The following is a 20875-nucleotide window of genomic DNA, read 5'->3' on the forward strand; positions in this document are numbered from 1 at the left end:
CAAAGAGTTTAATCTCATTTTTTTGGTCAATCGAGCCCCAAGCTCCACCGTTACTACTTCCGATCAACTGGGACCCATTTCAGAATTTTCGACGCCCCTCAAGGGCGAAGTTTTCATCAAGTTTCACTTCTTGGAGGATTCCAGAAGATCTTTGAGGCCTACCCCACGTGGACATGGCCCAGGACAAAGGAAACACGACGCCCGGATCCAAGCTGTTCAAGAGCTGCCCTGGATGCGGATTGCAGAAGTTCTTCAAGGAGGATGAGCATTCCGGATGCCTCTACTGCCTTCACGAAGACAAAAACGCACATGGGGAAGGACTGTGCATTTTGCAAGAACATGTCGGAACGGACTATGAAGGATCGGCGTATCCGCCTCACCAACTGGCTGGAAGGGAAGAGCCCAGCGGTAGGTGAGAAGAAGAAGAAGTCCGAGTGGTCTTCTAAGAACTTTGAGGGCGCCCCAGCGACGGGGGCCCAACAAAAGGCAAAGCACCGCGAGTCCGCGGGCACTGGGAGCGCCGATCGGTTGGGCTCCTCGGTTGCCAGGCAGGGTGCACTTTCACCGACGCCATCAACTACGAGCCAACGCTCTGGCTCGGGGAAGAGGAAATCAGAGAACCCAGGTAAGCTTCGGGAGAAGTCCTGGTCGATCCCGACGGAGACAGCCGAAGGGGAGTGAGGCGGTGACCCTCCCTCCAAGATGAAGGCCTCAAGCGCATCCAAAGTCACGAAGGCCCTGATTCACCCGGCTAAGGCCTCTATCGAGGGAGTCATGGCTGCCCTGGCAAAGCCTGTGGAGGCTACCCCAGTGGAGGCGACCTCGGGGCCCAGAGTTTCCCTGCCACCGCGGAGGGAATCCTCTTTTCAACCCATCGATAAGACCCTGTGAAAACCCCGGTGGAAAAAGAGGGGGGGTGGTGGCCATCACGGACACAGATACAGCCACTGAGGAGGAGCTGGATGAGTCGCCAAGATCCTGAACAAGAAGTTCGAGGTGGTCCGGACTCACGGGAGGGATCCCGACGAGGCGGATGAAGAAAGCGACAGTGGTGCTGACGAGGAGCCCATGGAGGTGGAGGATTCCACTCCCCAACCGTCATGCCGTGGCAGCCAGTACCTGGGCCACAGGACAACTCAGGAGCAATCTTGATAGGGTTCCAGGCCTTGTGTACGGAGATAAGGGCAAGGTTGCCCTTACCCCCAACGGATGGTCCAGCGGAGCCTGGACCATCGGGAAGCCCCCCCAAGCAAGCGGAGGAGAATTCATCCCCCTGCCCTTCCAGCCTTCATGTCCTTCCTGGCCTTCGCAGCCCTCATCTCCTTCCCCTGATCTGAGGGATGACACGGGAACAGAGACGGCCAAAACGAGGATGGATGATGACAGTGGTGACGACGGGATGGGCCTTCCATCACCACCTCCTCGGGCCTCCCTGCGCGACAAAATTGGCTCCTTCCACGCCATGATCACAAGGGCATCCGAGCTCTTCCAGCTCTGTCCCGAGGAACAGAAGAAGGACGGTCTCCTCTATCAACGGCGTGAGGCCAAGAGGAAGACGGTCCTCTCGGGTCCATTACTTGACGACATCTGGGACGAGGGGCTGTCGCACCTGAAGAACCCGTCCACGACTTCTGCCAAGAGAGAGCGGTACGAGAAGAAGTACCGGGTCTCGGATTCTGCCCCTATGTGCCTTTGGGCGCAGCCGACCCAGATTCGGTCGTCTCTGCGGCGGCCAAGAAGAAAGCAGCGGGGGACGGCTTCAACTTCGACCTCTCCGCCGGACGGCAAGGGGAAGAAACTGGAAGCCATGGGACGGCGGGTCATCTCGTCAGCGGGGAAGACGATTAAAGCGGCTAATGCCATAATGGAAGCCATGGACATTGCTGACACTGGTTTTCGCCAGATGGGCAACAGTGTTTGCCTTCGCCGGTGTGGTTGGCTCAAGGCAACTGATTTCTGCCAAGATGTGCAGACCAGAGTTCTGGACATGCCTTTCGATGGGAACAACCTGTTTGGCAAGACGAGTCACTGCAGTCCATCAAGGCCAACACGGAGACGGCTCAGGCCTTGGGAGTGTTGCAGCAATGACGGCCGCCCTTTCAGAACTCCGGAGGCAAAAAAGGTGCCTCCAAAGGATTCGGCGGCAGCTCCTCGACGTACCACCAGGCGGCCCGCTCCTCGTCGCAGGAGGCCTGCAGTGGACGCGGCAAGTCAGGAGGATCTCGTCGTCGTCGCCAAGGAGGCCAAGGCGGCAAGGCCACTGCCAAGCAGGACTGAACCGGCCGCAGCGTCGGGCCCCCACCTGAGCACCCCGGTGGGAGGCCAGCTGGTGAAGTTCATCAGCGACCGATGGGTGCTGGATGCCCTGGCCCACGGGCACACTCGAGTTTCTAAAGAAGTGCCCCCGCATTCCACCCGTGGCCAGGAAGGAAAACCACGTCCCTCAACTGCTGCTGGAAGTAAGGGCGATGCTGAAGAAAGGAGCCATCAAGCTCATCCCAAAGAGGCTCTGGGGATCTGGAGTGTACTCACAAAACTTCCTCGTAAGAAAGAAGACCGGCGGCTGGCGACCCATCCTGGATCTTCGTCGTTTAAACAAGTACATCAAGTCCCAGAAGATCCGGATGGCCACCCTCCAGCACGTGCTGGCACAGCTGGAGGAAGGCAACTTCCTATTGTCTCTGGACTTGGAGGATGCCTACTTTCACATCCCCATTCTAAAAGAACATCAAAAGTTCCTCAGATTCGTAGTCCAAGGGTGACACTACCAGTTCAAGGCCCTTCCCTTTGGATTGAAGTCGATGCCCAGGGTATTCACCAAGTGCCTAGCATCAGTGGCGGCGCAGATGCGCCTGCAGGGGACCCACGTCTACCCCTAACTGGACGACTGGCTCATCCGAGCAAAGACAAGAGAACTCGCGGTCAGGCACACAGCGAAGACCGTCCAGCTGCTCACGGATAAGGATTTTCGATCAACTTCGCGAAATCCCACTTGGTACCGTTGCAAGTCGCCCTGTTCCTGGGAGCCAGGCTCGACACAGGGGCTCGATTGGCATCCCCGTCGGACGAAAGGACGAAGGCCATCCTGGGCAAGGTACAACGGCTGTTGACCATGGACGTGGCCAGGGTGAGGTCCATCAAGTCCTTTCTCGGCATGATGTCCTCATGCATCTACCTCGTGCACCTGTACAGGCTGCGGATGGTCCACTGCAAGAGTTCCTCGACACCCGTTGGATGCAGGTGGCGGGCAGCTTCGAGGACAGGGTCCCGCTCACCGAGACCTTCCGCCAAGTGATCCGGTGGTGGGGCACCCTCGCGCATCTGGCGATGAGTATGGACTTCCAGACCCCGGCACATCAGTAGACGGTGACGACGGACACCTCCCTGGAGGGATGGGGAGCACACACCTGAGATCTCCACGTAAGAGGCCTTTGGCTCCCGGAGGAGAGGCCACTGGAGCTCCGATCCATGTTCTGGGCCCTCAGGTCTTTCCTCCCGTCCCTCAAGGGCAAGGTGGTAAGGATTTTCACCAACAACACCACCACAATGTTCTACATCCGGAAGCAGGGAGGCACCAGATCCCTAGCCCTATCCAAGGAAGCCCAGGATCTGTGGCACTGGGCCGTCGCCCAAGGGATGTTTCTGGTACCCTTCCATCTGGCAGGAATAAAGAACACCATCGCTGACTCACTCAGCAGGGAGCTGCGCTCGTGCCACGAGTGGGAACTGCGTCAGGATCAAGTGGATCTGCTATTCCAACGATGGGGCAATCCCCAGATCGACCTATTTGCAACAGTGACAAACACCAAGTGCCGGAGGTTCGCCAGCAGGTTTCTCCAGACAGGGAGCATGGGCGATGCCTTCTCATTCCCCTGGGATGGCCTGTTCCTGTATGCGTTCCCACCGTTGCTGTTGCTGCTGCGACTCATCAACCAACTCAGATGGTCCCGGTGCAGGATGATCCTCGTCGCACCGGCGTGGCTGAGATAGATCTGGTTCCTGGACCTTCTGGACATGTCAGCGTCCCCCCCAATCAAACTGCCGACAGACGCGGATCTCCTCACCAGAGAAGGAGGAGCCATCCTCCACCACGACCCGGGGTCGCTGAACTTGCAGGCCTGGCTCCTGCAGCACTAGAGTTTGGAGGGTACGATATCCCGGCAGACTGCAAGGAGGTGCTTGCAAAGGCCAGGGCGTCCTCAACTCTCAAGTGCTATGGACACAAATGGAAGAGGTTTTCTGTCTGGTGCCGTGCACATAAGATTAACCCTCTGCGGATTACGGCCCCTCAAGTGCTGCCGTATTTGCTATCACTGGCCAAGGAGGGGCTGGCCCATGCCTCCATCAAGATTCATCTGGTGGCTATCTCCCGCTACACCAGAACTCCGGGGCACTCATCCTTGTGGTCCCATCGCCTGGTGAAGGAGTTCATGAAGGGACTGTTCCAATCGTTCCCGCCGGTGAAGGCTCCAGCCCCGGCGTGGGAGCTCAACGTGGTGCTGCCCAGGCTCATGGGGCTGCCATTGGAGCCTCTGCATTCGGCACCGTTGAAGTTCCTGTCATGAAAAACAGCGTTTCTTGTGGCCATCACCTCCGCACGGCTCTCTCCTGCAAGCCTCCATACCTGACTTTCCATGAGACGAGGGTGGTGCTGAGGACGCACCCCTCCTTCATGCCCAAGATGCCGTCGGACTTCCATCTCAACGAGCCCTTGGTGTTACCTGTTTTCTTCCCATCGCCTTTGTCGCCGGCCGAGAGCACTTTGCACTCGCTCGATGTAGCTGGAGCGCTGAAGTTCTACGTGGATCGCACAAAGAGTTTTCGGAAGACATCACAGCTGTTTGTGAACTTTGGAGCTGTGAACCAAGGGAAGGCCCTCTAGAAGGCTTCCATTTCCAGATGGCTGTCCGGCTGCATCATGCACTGTCACTGTTTGGCAAACCGACCGTTGCCCGGTCGTCCGAGAGCCCATCCGACCAGAGCGATCGCTTCTAACACAGCGTTCCCATCTGGTGTGCCCCTGCTGGACATCTGCAGGGCTGCTACGTGGAGGTCGACGCACACCTTCACGAGATTCTACTGCAACGACCGGGATTCCAGGGAGGAGTCCAGAGTCGGCCAGGCAGTGCTGCACAACCTGTTCGCCTGAAGGTGGGCCTGGTGAAGGGGTAAGAGATGCTTAATGTTGAGTGGATGTAATTGCTTAATGTTGAGCCTTGCCACCTCCCGTGGTTGTGCATGTGTGTACTGCTATGTATTCTTGTATTCATGAGCATGTGAATCCATGCCAGACCCCATGCTGGAGAAGGAACAAGTTACTTACCTGTAACTGTTGTTCTCCAGCATGGGTCTGTCATGGATTCACATGCAAACCCTCCCTCCTACCCCTCTGTGGCTCTTCTCTAGGTCCTACTGTCACTTTACGTGCTACCAAATCTGAAGATGGCTGCCAGAGGAGGGGCTTAGGTAGAGGGCATTCATTGGCTGGGGGCAGTATGACTCAGAGACCAGTGATTGGTTATTAGGAGAAAGACAGTTCAGAAACAAAACTGGAACTGATTTTTTCTTTACCGAGGATTCCCAGCCTGAAGACGGGGAATATTCATGAGCATGTGAATCCATGCCAGACCCCTGCTGGAAAACAACAGTTGCAGGTAAGTAACTTGTTCCACCCAAAGGAACTCAGCTACTGGCAGATCATGCAAATAATAAAAATAAACACCCACGTCCATAGATGTGGCTACCCCTGAAGGCCTCCCATGCAGACTCTGCATAATGACAGAAGAAAAATAATCATTGTAGAAAATTGACTCTCTCAGATGGCTTCAAATGTAAGAAAGGACCTCGCAAAATACACATACTCAACCATGCAATTAGTATACCGCGGAGTAGGGGGACATACAAGGTTGCATTATCAGTCTTCTTGAAAAGCTTCTAGTGAGATAACACGGATTGATGTGTTTTCGATATTTGTTTTTACCCACTAAACACCATTCCCAACATATTTTAGCACTGGTGCAATTATATAAACAAAGTTCAGTCTTAGAATACGATATCGTTTACCCAACAATATTTTTTTTAAGCACTATAAACACTGTATACCGATCACACAGATCATTCATCCACTGCAGGAGCTTAGAAGTCTATTTTTAACTAGAGTCTACATCCATGGAGGTCGTACAATAAGATCATGAAAATGATATTTGCTTGCAAACCATTCCAATATCCTCCTAGGATCTGTAAGACCATAGTCAATGGCAGGGGTGTTGCTAGGTCTGGAAAAGATTTGGGGGTACCCTAATGTCGGGACTGTCGGGACTCAGGGCATCTAGCCTTTTCGTTGTAGCCCCTGAGCAGCTATCCGAGGGTAAAACCAAAAGACCTAGGACTATAGCCCCTCTAGCCCAACCCCTAGCAATGCCTCTGGAAAATGCGGCACTACTGCACATTGATAAAGGGCAAATCAAGAGATCATGAACCATGAGAGGAAAAGTCAACTTGCATAGCAGTCCCATCCCACGGCAGGATATGCAATACTGTGGTTACCGAGATGCTGCTTTCATGAAAAACATCAACAATGTCACAGACCATGAGAGACGAGGTCAACTTAGAGAACCTCACACAACCACCTCAGGAGCGCATTCATAGAGGACATGCTGCGATATTATGGACCATGAAAGGAGAGGTCAACATGCAGAGCATTCCGCCCACACTCCAGCAGATATCGGAGCATCATTAGAGAGATAATATAGGTGGGAATCCAGTGATATCATGATCATGAAAAGAAAGGTCAATACAAAACATCCCCCTTCTCCCCAACTGCTGGGGGACCATCATTAATGAGATTGTACATCCCTGGGGGGGGGAATCCGGTGTCATTATGGACCATAAAAGGAGAGTTTAACTCACGTAACATTCTAGCATAATACCAGGTGCTAGGAAGAACATGGCCGTCCAACATTACCGACTATGGGTGACAGAGGATGTCAATGGATGGTAAATCCATTGGTAGTCCCACCCTCAAAACCAATTGGGTTCTAAAACGAAAATGAGCCTATCTACTAAAGGAGGATTTGCATCACTGTCAGAAATGGTTAATGAATTTGGCTGCGTAACGCAGGTGACATTTCGTTCAGTTTGAGTGGCCATTACTATCTGGACTCAATCACTCAAAGCATGCGTGATATTGGTACAAGATGGCCGGAGATTCCACTTCCAAGGGGAAATCACAGAAGCCGCTTCTGTGCTGGAAATTCTGCCTCACTTGAATCCCTGAGTACAGCTTGACCATTGCATGCCCATTTGGTAACTCACCTGCCGCAGACTTTCACTGAAACAAAGGGGTCCAGAACGTAGACCAGCGAAGGCCCGGGCAGGGTGACTTGAAATTTCGGAAGCACTGAAGGATGACAGAACAAGAGAGAGAGATAGAAGCAAAGTTAGAATGGAATCAAAGGGCACCAATTATTCAACATAGCTGGAAAATGCTTAGATGTGCAAGTGGCCTGTGTGTCCATCTTCTCTACATGGATATGAAGCTTATGAGTATAAAAAACCTTGCCTTCTCTGTGTGCGCGTGTGTGTGTGTGTGCATGTGTATGGGTTGCCCGAACTTGTCTGTACTGCACAAATAGGAAGCTTGGGTTCCCCGAGCGAGTCTGTACTCTGAGACTCTGCATCGCGGATTCCTACCATGCGTGGGCTCTATTTAGGATAGGAAGCTTGGGTTCCCCTAACAAGTGTGTACTGTAAACATAGTAGGCTTGGGTTCCTCCCATGTGCTTTCGCTCTATCGGATAAAAAGCTTTGGAGCCCTCTCTGGCTATGCTTTGCTATGATACCAGGCTTGGGTTCAGATGGCCCGTTCTGTGCAAGTGGGAAGCTCATGCCCATCATGAGGTTCTGATTTTTACAAATGGGACGCTCAGATTCACAGCTTGAACTGATGCTCCAAGAAAATAAAGCCTGAGTTCCCGAAGTGTCTGCAGTGGAAGGATAGGAACCTCGGATCCTGTTGGTGTGTCTATGGCTTTAGGAAGCTCGGCTGTGTACTTCTGAGCTCGTGAAAGGTTGAAAGTTCAGTAAATTCACTTGACAGATCATGGCCAGTTCCCAGTGTGCCCACTTAGAACATCATTGCTAATATACAATATGCACAATTGCTGCACAATTGCCAATTTCCATTGGTCCTACGTCAAAAGACATTTTTCTTTTTTCCAAAAGGAAAAAAAAACGATTTTGAAAGACCGCTCCGTGACCGCACAGAGAGGTCTTTCTAAATTGAACTGCCAAGCTGACAGTCTCTATGTGCCTCAACGGACTTGTCATGGGAGTGACAGGTACGTTTGAAACTGTGTGTGTGTGTGCTTAGGTGCGTGTATGTGTGTGTATGCGTATGTGTGGGGAGAATGCGTGTTTAGATGTGGGGATGGGGTGGTAGGTGCGGAAAGGGGAAGTTCAGGGGTTAACTCCCCCTGATTAACGAGAGAATGAGTGGGAGAGGATGAGGATGGGGAAGGATCAGGGTTCTATGTAATAATATCGCATTTTAAAGCCTAAACAAAAACGGCCAAAAAAAAAAATCAGTGTTTTTTGGGTTCAGGCTTTAAAATGCCAAATTATGACATAGAACATTTCCATTGTGTCCAGTTAGCACACCATGTTCAGTTAGCCCTTCACTGCCCTGCCTTAGCTGTCCTTTCCCAGTAGATTATTATTATTTTTTTTTTTATTTGCTTTTATCAAATCAATGATTTTGCAAAGAGAAGAAAGTCTTGACATTAGAGTTTCAAAGTTTAGTTTTCTTCTTTCCAGCCTTTTCACTGTTTAAAATTTCCCTTCTGATGTTCACAGCGGATTCAGATTCCGGTTCCAACCTTTATTGGTCAGAATCTAGCCTCTCGTCTTCGTTGGTTTTAAGGAAGCATGCCTCTAGGGCTGCCTTTAAAATTTTAGCTGTTGCTATTGACCATGTTGATCCACTCAGGAGGCGGTTCCACCAGACGTCTTCTTCAAACAGGAGATTAGGATTAATCAATGGTCTCAGATATGCTCTTTGCCATTTTTTCGTTTTAGAGTAGTGCATCAAGAGGTGCTTTACCGATTCAGGTTCGTGTTCAGTTTCGCAAAAGCGACAGTGATTTGTTTGCGTTTGGCCCCTGGTGGCCCTTATTTCATTGGTCGGAAGCAGGTTAAGACGAGATCTCAAAAAAATAGATCTTAAGGCCTTATCTGGGAATCTTTTTAGGACTTCAGTAGTTGAATGTAATTTTTTGGGTTGGAAGTTCAGATGAGTGAGGAGTTTGTTGTTTCCTGCTAGTGTTAGAGTCTCTAGCCAATCCAATTGGTCCATTTTCTGTTTTATTTTTGTAGGATTTCGAATCAGTTCCTCTTCAGAACATCCACTGTTGACCAAATGTGCTCGCTGCTTGGCTGCCCAGGTGGCAAGAGACTTGTTCCTTCCTTCTGCCATTTTGGTTTTGATTATGTTATACAGGGGCGGTGAGTCCTGCATTATTATTTTCCTAAACAGCGCCATTTCAACTGCCTCAATAACAGCTTTCAGGGAGTTGATTCCCAGTTCTCTTCTGATGATCGAGATAGATGTGGAGTTGGGAAGCTGAAGGACTTTCCGCCAAAAATAGGCTTCCAATTTTGGCCAAATCGCAGTGGGAATCCCTGGCATTGCCTCACATCCGTATGCCAAGCTCGGAATTACTTTGCCTTTGTAAAATTTTATGGCCGGTAGAAGCGAAAAACGGCCATATTTCCTGTCGATTATTTTTGCCTGAGTAGTGAGTTTTCGTGTCTTGTCCCACAGATGGTTTTGCATCGAAGTCTCAGACTTTGGGCCTCATTACAACCCAGGCGCAAAGCGAAAAACGATGGCGGTAAAGGATTACCGCCATCGTTTTCCGCTAGGTCCGATTAAGACCCGTGACCGTTAACTACGATGCCATTAGCGGCATCGTAGTTAACGCTGCCGCTAACTGCACCAAGGACGCGCGCACGCGACCCCCCACACCGTAATTACCGGCATGGCGGAAAGGTACGCGAATGCCGACCCAAGCGGACATGCACCTAACGCCATCACCCAGCCCGTTAAGTACCTTACCGCCATACCGGTAATTACGCCATCGCGAACCAACCGTAAAGGGACTTGTGCAGTGAATCCAGCTGCCACAGGTGCACAGAATCAGCACAGGTGGAGGCAATACAGACTCCGGAAGTACAAAAAGAGCACACCCAACCCCTTCCCAGACCCAGTCACACTCCACAATGATACCAATAGGACTAGCAATGTTGGGGCTGGAGGACCTGATAGCAATGCAAGTGCTACAACTACAACAACAACAACAACAGGCTGCTCAGAGAAGACGCAGGAGGAGGAGGAGGGCAAGGCAGGCCCAGCAAGGCCAACCAGCACAGCCAGTACCACCACGCAGGCAGCCCACAATCCCACACATCAGAGCCAGTCCATTCTACCTCACTGCTGAGCAGATCCACACCCTGTACCGTTTGGACCGGGACACCATCACCGCCATCGTGGACATGACGCACAACGACATTGTCAGCAAGATAGAAACACCAACTGCCATCCCACCCCTACTGAAGGTAGTGTCTGTACTCCACTTCCTGGCCACAGGCACCTACCAGCACACAGTGGGGCACTTGCATGGTATTTCACAACCATTATTCTCACGTACACTGATCCAAGTGCTCGATGCCCTCCTCAAGCACACAGACGACCACATCTCATTACCACGGTCTGCCCAGGAGATTGCAAACACCAAAGTGGGTTTCCATGCACTAGCCGGCATACCTGGTTGCATTGGTGCCATCGACTGCACCCATGTGGAATTGGTGGTCCCATGGAGGTACCGTACTGCAACCGTAAACAATTTCACTCAATCAACGTGCAGATGGTCTGTGACTCCAACAGGATCCTCACACATTGTTGTGCCCGATTCCCCGGATCAACCCATGATTCAATGGTCCTGAGGAACTCCACAAAACCACGCTACATGGAGCGACATGCAGGCCTAAGATCCTGGCTACTCTGAGAGTCTCACGTCATGACCTTGGTATGGCAGAAAGGGGGGGGGGAATGATGCATACTCCACCTGGCAGAAAGGGGGGGGTATGATGCATACTCCACATGGCAGAAAGGGGGGGGGTGATGCATACTCCACCTGGCAGAAAGGGGGGGATGATGCATACTCCACCTGGCAGAAAGGGGGGGGTGATGCATACTCCACCTGGCAGAAAGGGGGGGGGATGATGCATACTCCACCTGGCAGAAAGGGGGGGGTGATGCATACTCCACCTGGCAGAAAGGGGGGGGTGATGCATACTCCACCTGGCTGTGACTAGCAGAGACAATCATACCCTAAAGCAGCACTAACGTAATCTCACACCTGTAGACATTATGCTTGACCGAAGCAGCCCCACCATGAAAAAGAAGGTGTGTTCCAACCATGACACAACCATCTGCAAGTGCATTGTACCAATTTGGACCATTGACTCCAACGAAATGCACCTACATGCACGTCACTATACATCATCTACTGAAAGGCGTGTCCCACACAACAGCGCACAAAGGAGGCACATGACGGACAGAAACACCACAACGCCACAGCACAGACAGCAAGGCCCACTAAATGTCCCTATCAACATCCGGATAGTTCACTGGGGTCATAATGATGCAGACAGCAATGTAGCAATCATGTGAGCATTGACATCACAGGACACGTGCCAGGTCACCTGAACATACGGCATGGACGGACACAGTGGATGGGCACTCACAAGGCACTCGACCACCCTGCATACATGGTTTGTTGGCATGCAAAACTGTCCATGAGAGCCATGGACATATACCGTTTGCATAGCGTGAATCCATCAGCGCAACTGAAAGTGGTCCAAAGTAACAGTTCAATGTGCATGTTGGCACGTCATGTTCAGAATTAGATGTAATAACTGACACATACATTGTTTCCTACATACAGGTGATGCTGGCTATCCCCTGAAGAGGTGGCTCCTTATACCAGTAACCCACAGAACCAGCATGAGGCTGACTTCAACCGTGCCCATGCACGTACCCGTGTGGTGATTGAGCAGGCATTTGGCCTACTGAAGGCATGGTTTCGCTGCCTCAGCAGGTCTGGCGGGGCACTCCTGTACTGCCATGAGAACGTTGCAAAGATTGTCATGGCATGTGTGATGCTACACAATATGTGTGTCAGACGGAATGTTCCACAGCCCCCTGACGCAGAACTGCAACCACCTGATGATGAGGATGATGAGGGTGGGGATGGGGCAGCACCTCAAGGAGGCAGCGATGCACAGGAGGGCCGTGAAATGCGTCAGAATATCATTGACCAATGCTTCTAGCACACACGGCTGGTGTGTGTAACATGGAGACGGCACTTGGGGCACTGTGTGTGTCTGGGACATGCACACTGTGGACTGTACACCAATAAAGCACACATGCGCAATGAGCAATGTCCACACATTTGATTTGTGCAAATCAAAAAAGTGTATTATCAATGTGCATAGGTCAGAAACACCCTATCCCCACTCCCCCTCCCCCCTGAACTCCCCAACACACCCAATCCCCCCTCCCCCTCCCCCTGAACTCCCCAACATACCCAATCCCCCCTCCCCTTCCCCCCTGAACTCCCTGCAAAGGTGTGACGGTGACCGTGGTGAAGGGCTGGGTAATGTTCCATTGGTGCACTGGACGGCCACTATTGGCAGCCCCCTCTCCCGGCACCTGGAGCCCCCCTGCCTGTGCTCCTCAGGTTCCTGGATGACCTGCGGACTGGGCTGGCTGGGGCAGAACTTGCTGCGGAGGAGGTACTGGCCTGCTCGCTACGCCATGTGTCCATGATTGTCTGTATGAGTTCACTTATCATGTTACGCACCGCGGCTAGTTCTGCACAAATGTCCTTGCTTGCTGATTGGATGGCTGCCTTGATGTTCTCAGCACATCTCTCCATGCCTGCACTTGCGCCTCCACAATCAGCAACATGCTGTGTCAGTAGTGAGGACAATTGTTGTTGCCTAGTTGATATTTCGTCCAGCGATTGCTGGAAATCAGGGGCAATGGAGGTTGCAATTGGCGGCCCAATTGGACTACTCCCCTCCTCCCCGACTCCCACTGTGCTGGGAGTGGCTGGCCATGTATCTCCAAGGGCTAGCCCCTGTGTGTCGTCTCCGTGCAGGCTACATGGGGACAGGTGCGGGGAGTGAAGGTGGGCGTTGGGGGAACCTTCAGTGTCATCCTCCATATTCCCCACGTCGCTGTCGGAGCATGCAGCGACGGCAGCAGTCTCCCCAATGGTACTGCTCCCCGCAGACACATTGCCCTCAGTGGGCAGCAGTTGTTGTGTGTCTTCCATGGGTGCTGTCATGGCACTTTCGTCGGGGGTCATTGCTGCCCTGGGCTGTCTTTCGACAGAGATTTTGGCCTGGTGTGGTTTGGGCATGGGTCCAGCAGAGGTGGTGGGTTGTTGTGCTCTTCCCTCTGTCCTGGGTTTCTTGGCTGGGGTGGTACTACTCTCGTCCCTGACGGCGTCCGATTGTGAGCCTGTGGTGGAGCAGAGAAGGGAATGTGTTATTGATGGATCAGCGAACATTGAGCAGGCATGAAGATTGCCATGGTTTTGAAGGATAGATGGTGGACTTTGTAGGCTGTGACATACAGGTTGTCTCCCTTTTGGGTGGGTTGAGCATGCAGAAATGTGTGTGTCTGCTGTGGAGTGTGCATGCTGCATGTGTGCAGGGTGTGGGTCTCCTGCTGATGTGTTGTGTTTCCCATATGGGGCGACATTGTGATTCCCATGTAAGTGTAATTCAGGGTGTTTTGCATGGCTGAATTGGAGGCACCTAACTGTGTCTCCTGATGTCGGGGCTCCTCTCTCCATTCCACCAACGCCCTCAATGCACTCTATGCCAATCGTCGAGGCACAAATCTCCTCTCATGGCTGCATCTTGATTGGGGAGTCTGCTCCCCCGCCAGTTGCCAGGGCCAGGTTTCGATTGGCTGACAGTATGCTCCTTACTCGGAGCTGGAGGTCATCCCACCTTTTGCGGCACTGTTTGGAGGTGCGTGGGGTGGTACCTACGGCACTGACCCGTTGTGCCACAAGTTCCCATATTTCCTTTTTGCGGGCTATGGCTGCTCTTCTCATTTCTGGCGAGAAGACGATGTCCGCCTTTTCCTGCAGCGTTTCTGCCAACATCGTTAGTTCTTCCTGACTGAAACGGTCCTGCCGCTGCCGATCGCAGGCTTTCTTCAGAACTTTGGGCATGTTTAGGTGGGGAAATGGGTGGGTGATGGGTTTTACAAGGTCTGTGGGTCAAATGTGGTGTGGTTGGGTAGGATGTCAATGGATTGTGTTTTTTAAGATGGCCGCCGTGCTCTTTCCCGTTCCGCCGCGATGACGCTACTTCCGGTTCCGCTTATTTACGGTGACCACTAATTGCGGTGACCGCTAATTACAGTCACCACAATGATGGGTGGCGGTAGTGCACCTTGCACGGCGTACAATGCCGGTAAGGGCCGTTTTGGGGTCATTTACGCCATGGCGTAGTTTACATTACCGGCATGGCGTAATGCTCGTGCACGATGGGTCGTAATGTGCCGCACTTTACGGCATCGGACCAAGGCGTTAACGCTAATTACGCCATGCCGGTAATGTTGGATACTTACCGCCTGGGTTGTAATGTGGGCCTTTGAGTTATCCATCGTCACCCCCAGATATTTAAAGAACTTCACTACTTCTATGGTCGAGTTTTCAATATGCCATCTGAATTTTTTGAGTTCTTTCTTGGCAACTGTCCAAGTATCAAGATTTTTGTTTTCTCCTCATTTATCTCTAAGTTGTTTTTTGAGATGTATTTAGCCAAGTTATCGAGCTGTCTTTGGAGACCAATTTCAGTCTGGTCAAGAAGGATGATATCGTCAGCATATAATAAACGAGCCACAGAAGTCTCACCAATTTTTGGAGGGAAGGATCTAGTCTTGCTGGCGTTTTCTTTAAAATCTCCAAGAAAGGAGATGAACAAGACCGGGGCCAGCGGACAGCCCTGTTTCACCCCTCTGAGCATCAGAATTTCTTCAGACAACCGGCCTGCTTGATCTAACTTGAACCTAATTGACGTCTTGTTGTGAAAAGCCTTTATTGGGTCAAGAATTTTGCTCAGACATTTCCATTGTTCCAGTTTGGACCACAGCAGAGCTCTGTCTATTTGATCAAAGGCTTGACTGAGATCTATAAACGCCAGGTATACTTTCCCAGGCCCTGGCGTGAGTTTGGCCTTTATAGCACTTAGCATCATGATGTTGGCTGTGGTCCCTGAGTTTTTCATGATCCCTGCTTGAAAAGGGTCTCGGCAGGGGGCTGTTTTAGCCCAAATTTGGAAGCTCTTTAAGAGGAAAGATCCGTAGAGTTTACCAATTGTGTCCAAAAGCGCAATGGGGCGATAGTTTCCTGGGTCAGTTCTGTCTCCTTTTTTATAGATGGGAGCGATCACTGCGCAGCGCCAGGAGTTCGGAATGGATCTTGTAATGCAACATTTTTTGAACACCTGGCCAATGAAGCTCGCCCACTCCTCCGGGTGGTTTTTTAGGTCTATGTTGGTGATTCCGTCAGGGCCAGGAGCTCTGGAGGATTTAAGACGCCTGATGGCCAGTACAATGTCTTCTTCATTTGAGAAGTCTTCCCAGGTAGTTGGATTTGTCTCAGACCCAGAAGAGGAATAGTTTGCCTGGGGAGCTGGAATATCTTGGAGAAGTGTAGTTTCCAGACTTCTTCTGAGACATTGTTCGATCCTATTGCAGTTGACCCATCTCCTGTATTCCTAATCAATTGCCAGAAAGCACCCGAGTTCTTATCTGCCAATTTTCTCAGCATTTCTTCTGAGTCACGTTGATAGAGGAGAGCTCTTTGGAATCTTAACCAGGATTTATACAGCTTTTGTTCATTCAGGTAGGTTTCCCTTGGTCCATCTGATTCAGAGGTTGCTGCCTGCTTCTTCAGCTTTCTCAGGGTGCAGCGTTTCATTACCAACTCTTTGTCGTAGGTGTGTAATGGTTGCTGGGTACCCTTTGGATTTAGCTTCCTGGGTATCAGATACGGAACCAATAAGGGTTGGTAGTCAGTTGAATTTATTGTCCCCCTGTTTTCCCGCAAGCAGTGAGTTGCGTAGTTTTTGGACAGTTCTTTAATTCGTTCCGCTGTAAGCCTTAGGCGGTTTCCTTGGGCATTTGATTCAATTTTTTCTGGCATTTGAATTCTGTCACCCCCTTCAGTCGGCCATGTGATTTTCAGGATGTTATGGTCGCTTGCTTCTGCCCTTATGACCTCAAAAGTTGTAATTCGGCTCAGCATCGGCTCTGATACATATATGTAGTCTATCGTGCCTTCTTGAGAACCTCTTTCCCAAGTGGGAATATAGATGGCCTGAGGAAGAGAGTGATCAATATTGTAGAGGTTTCTAGAATCCATGAGGGATTGCCATTGCTTGCCATGTGATTCCACCTGGCTTGTCGGACGTGGTGAAGTGCTTCTCGGGAGTCCCGTCGGGCATTTGGCATTCAAGTCCCCACTAAGAATTATAAGGGGGTTGTTTTGGGCAGTCATGATGCCATCGATCTCGGTTTCAATGGTTGCTAGGAAGAGTCTATCTGAGATGACTTGAGGATTCCAATAGATTGTGATTATGGTAATTAAAGAGGAGATCATAGAGTGACTCTTCGCGTCCAGTCATTCCCACTTTATTAATACTGCTAAGTGAGTTTGAGTAGCAGAAAGCTTCTTCTGAATTGAAAGTCCAGAACCGGATCAGACTGCCACAAGGAGACCAGCTGATGGACGACCCAGCCGGCCTTAGTTTGCTGGGGAAACTACAACTGAAAAGCCATCAATTGTTGGAGGTTTGAGGAGCCCTGTTTCTTGGAGGGTAATGATGTCAAATTCCCCAAGGTTTACTCCCCCTGGTTTTGTGAGGTGAGTATAACCCCTGGTGTCCCAAGACATCATTTTAAGTGTTCGAGTTTGGAGATCAGGTTCTGGCCTTGGGTCTTTTATGCTTGTTCCATCTTTGGTTGATTTCGCCATTTCACTGGGTATTTGTTGCTATTTCTTTAGGTAGCTTGAAGAGGTTTTTGGAAGCCATGCCAAGAGCTGCTTAATTGGTGCAAATGTTGACAGGTTGTTCTTGGCTGACGAAAATTCCGAGTGTCTCGAGGTTTTATAGCTTCTGTCAGACAGTTTTTGTTCAGTCTTAGTTTCTGAGTGAGACGGATTCCTTCTCTTAGATGGGAATCTTTTTTCTTGCATTTCACTTGGTCTATGTAAGTTTCTTTCAGTGGGTCTCCTTATCGGAGAGTGTCGGTTCTTGCTCATGCCAGTGTTGTCCGACCATGGGGCCGAGTCTCTCCTTGGGGTCTGGATCAGGTTTTGCTCATTTGACTCTGTTTCTGACCTGTAGTGGAGTTTCCCAGGCGGATGAGAGTTCTCTTTGGGTTGAAGTTTCCAATCGTTCGATGCTCTTTTCACCTCTGTAATAAAGTAGCCCTTTTTTTAGGAGGTCTGCTTCGCCTTCTTTGGACCATCTGCTTATAGCTTCTGCTCTTACATGTAGGTACGCCTTTGCTTGTTGGTCTTTGTGGTAAGGCTCTACTAGTATCAGATCCTCCGTCGTCAATTCTTTGAGATCGCTGGTGCGTTTCAAAATTTTCAGTACCGTTCCCCTATTTAGGGTTGTCTTCTCGAGGTTTGCCAGGATCTGTTCCAGCTTAAAAACTGTTGCAAGAGCTAGCCTTTGTTGTTTTGCTATTTTTTGGTTCCGGCTGCCATCTCTGAAATAATTATTTTCTTTCTGTACAATGGATTCCTTTGTTTTTTTGTACAAGTTGAGACCGTCTTTCCGGTCATCAACAGTGTCATTAGGTGATTTTACTTCTGCGTAGTTTCTTTTTAGTGACACAAGTTTCACTCTTAGAGATTCCGGCCCTCTAGGATATCTCTGGTTAGGGCTATGTCAGTCCTTTTTCTTATTTTCACTATTTGTCCTTCGTTTTTTTGATATTGGGGATGTTACACGGTTAGTAATTGTCGACGGTCTTTCTCCCTCACGTTCGTCAGTTTGTCTTTGACTGCAACTCCCAGGAGATGAGTGGAGAGTGATGTTCATAGAGGCTTCATCTCTTAAGGAAGTCTTCAACGGTAATTGGTGAGTGTAGCAGTGAAGTCTGCGAAGGACTTCTGACGAAATGACAGACCTGGATGGGAGATTTTGTGGATCCGCAGGACGTGCTTGGTTTAGGAACCAAATCTCTGTTTTTCAACTGAGGGACCGGGACATTTCCCAGCGCCTGACCTGAAGGGACTGTCGCTGGATCTTGAAGGATGTTTTTTTTTTTAACTCCATTTGGATTAGTTGGTTGGGCAAGTGTTCCTTTTGTTAAGACTTTGGCTGCGTTCATCAAAAAAGGGAGGTGCAGTTGTTTTGAGGCTGGTTCTTTCAGGCATGATTTGGCCATTCCCTTTTTGACTCCTTCAAATAAAAATTGGCGAGGGGGTTCAATATTCTCCTTCGATTTTTGATTTTTTTAAGGCTTTTTTCCGAACTCGAAGCAAATTTTATTGGAAGACCGCTAGTCTGCTGACTGTGTCTGATCTCGCAGGTCTATTTCTTTCTCGGTAGTTGAATCTGTCTGTGATGCGCAGTCTCTTGAGTTCTTAATTAGAATTGGTTCGGGTAGAGGAGTTGAAATTGCAGGATTGGTTTGTGTTAGATCTCCTATAAATTTGTCATAAATGACGCTGTCAACTTTTTCTTTGGCGGTTATATATCCCTCAAAATATGTCATTTTGGTATGGGTCATTGCAGTCAGAGTCGTTTGGTCCTTAAGCGTGTCATTTATAGCTTCATATAGTTTTCGAAAATGGAGCGAGCACGATCGTCACTGCTGACATCAATGTTGTCAGGTCTCGTATCTTTGGTGATGTTTCCTTTAGAACTTCTTCTGTTTGGATCCCCCCCATCACTATTCCTTTGAGGTGAAATGTGAAGGCGGCAAGGTGGGGTAGAAGACTGTGGAGGGACCTTAGGTGAGTGGGAATCTTTGTCTGATAAGGCGGCAGATAGGACTCGGTGTGATTGGATTTTAACTGGATTCTTGACAGGGAGGAGATGTGGCTTCTGAACAAGAGGGTCTTCAGCGCCCTCATTTGCTGTGTTGTTGATTGAGTGGGTCCCAGTAGTTCGAGGTGTACGGGGGTGGCACAAGAGTCCCTTAGGGCTACATGTCCCGGAACAATCTGCAGGAGAGGGAGACAGTCTTGTTAAAGGAAGATTAAGAGGGGCAATTTTCGGGCTTTCAGATGAGACAGGAGAGCCTTCTTTGGGGCTTTCAGGCTGAGAAGAGTCAGCAAGAGTATTTTCTTTACCACCCGGGTATAGGACGCCCTCTTTTGGTGTGTAGGGAAATTTACATGCTTTTGGACCTCCAGCGAGGTCGGACACAGCGTCCAGCAATTCTGCGTCTGTCAATTTGAGGAGAATGTCATATTTCTGCTTTCCTTGGCTGGCAAAATATGATTTTAGAGAGTTACAAATCGCTGAGTTAGCCAGGATCTTGTCTGAGGATTTCTTGTTTTTATGAGGCAATGGTTTGTCAAGTGTTCCTTTTTTTTCTTTTGATTTTTTTGATTTTGTTTTTGGAAGGATGCATTTTTTGAAATATTTTTTGTGTTTTTTTGGGGAAAATAAATGTAGGCGGAGAGTCAATGGGAAGAACTTCACTCTCTTGACTTGATTGGATTTGCGGCGTAACAAGTTGAACAGCTTCTTTTGGTCTGGCCCCTTTGCTCTGCTGATCCTTGGCTCCACCCCCTTGAGGAAGTGGAGCCTCGCTCTCGTCCACCTGGATTTGAGCTCGCGCCACCTCCTTCTCCGATGACGCATTCGGAGCTGGTCGGGGTGCTGCCGCGCTCCCCTGCAAGCTCGCAGCAGGGGAAACAAGTGCCGACAGCTCCACGCATCCATGGCGACGGATCCCCTGGCTGGGACCAGCCACTCCATCCTGTGCGAACCCCGACGTGACAGGCTCCACGCTCACGGTGAGTAATGGAGTGTTGGTCCAATTAGTACTTTGTGAGCCCTCCTGGGCTGTTTCCGGCATCCCGAGTCGGGGGGCCACATGCTGTTCCCTCGCCGCCCACCCTTCGGTCAGCTGCACTGGGAACTTGTCCGCATGAGGTTTTCCCAGCTCTATCGCCGATTTCGGCTTGCAGACCTCCTGGTCTAGTGCAGATGTATTTGTGACAGCAGTAAAGCAGGCTTGCAGTTTTTTATCGCTGGATGCGACTTTTCCTTGGCAGGTCGCTTGGACTTCACCCTTGCCCTGGGGTAGTTCTTCTGTGGGGGGCACATGCTGCAGTTGTTTTGAAAGGCTGGCGTTATGAAGCCCCGATTTTGGTGTATGCCTTGGTCTTGATGAGGGGCAGGGTAGGTCGAATCTCTGGGAGGCAAGCCTTAAGCTTGAACTTCTCATCCACCGCTCCTCCTCATCTTTGCCTCCCGATGGTGGTGAGGAGGGCATTTCCCCCAGTCCGTCTGCTCACGGACTGCCACAGACTGCAACTCAGCAGTCAACCGCGGAGCGGCTGCAGAGTTAGGAAGGGTTTTTATGGGTCACCCACAAAACAGGAAACTGTAGAGGAGACTGTAGAAAGGCCTGGACAGACAAGGAAGCTGCAGCCAGTGCTAGGCATGGAGTCTGCCCCCACACCCCCCTAAAACACCCAGCATGCCCCAGCCAGCATGGAAGCCAAGAGCCAGCAGGTCCTTCTACCTTCTCTGA

General features: G+C 50.5%; 1 protein-coding gene across 2 annotated transcripts in view; it reads right to left on the minus strand.

The window, feature by feature from the left end:
- Positions 1–20875, minus strand: part of LOC138580218 (alpha-2-macroglobulin-like protein 1) — a 1051822-nt gene that overhangs the window by 744872 nt on the left and 286075 nt on the right. For both annotated transcript variants that reach the window (XM_069650580.1, XM_069650579.1), the window contains exon 7: positions 7315–7399. In XM_069650580.1, coding sequence (XP_069506681.1) covers positions 7315–7399 — 85 coding nt within the window. The remainder of the gene's footprint in view (positions 1–7314; positions 7400–20875) is intronic.

The sequence above is a fragment of the Ambystoma mexicanum genome, chromosome 3p, assembly GCF_040938575.1.
Source record: "Ambystoma mexicanum isolate Mex_15411 chromosome 3p, UKY_AmexF1_1, whole genome shotgun sequence".
NCBI lineage: Eukaryota > Metazoa > Chordata > Amphibia > Caudata > Ambystomatidae > Ambystoma > Ambystoma mexicanum.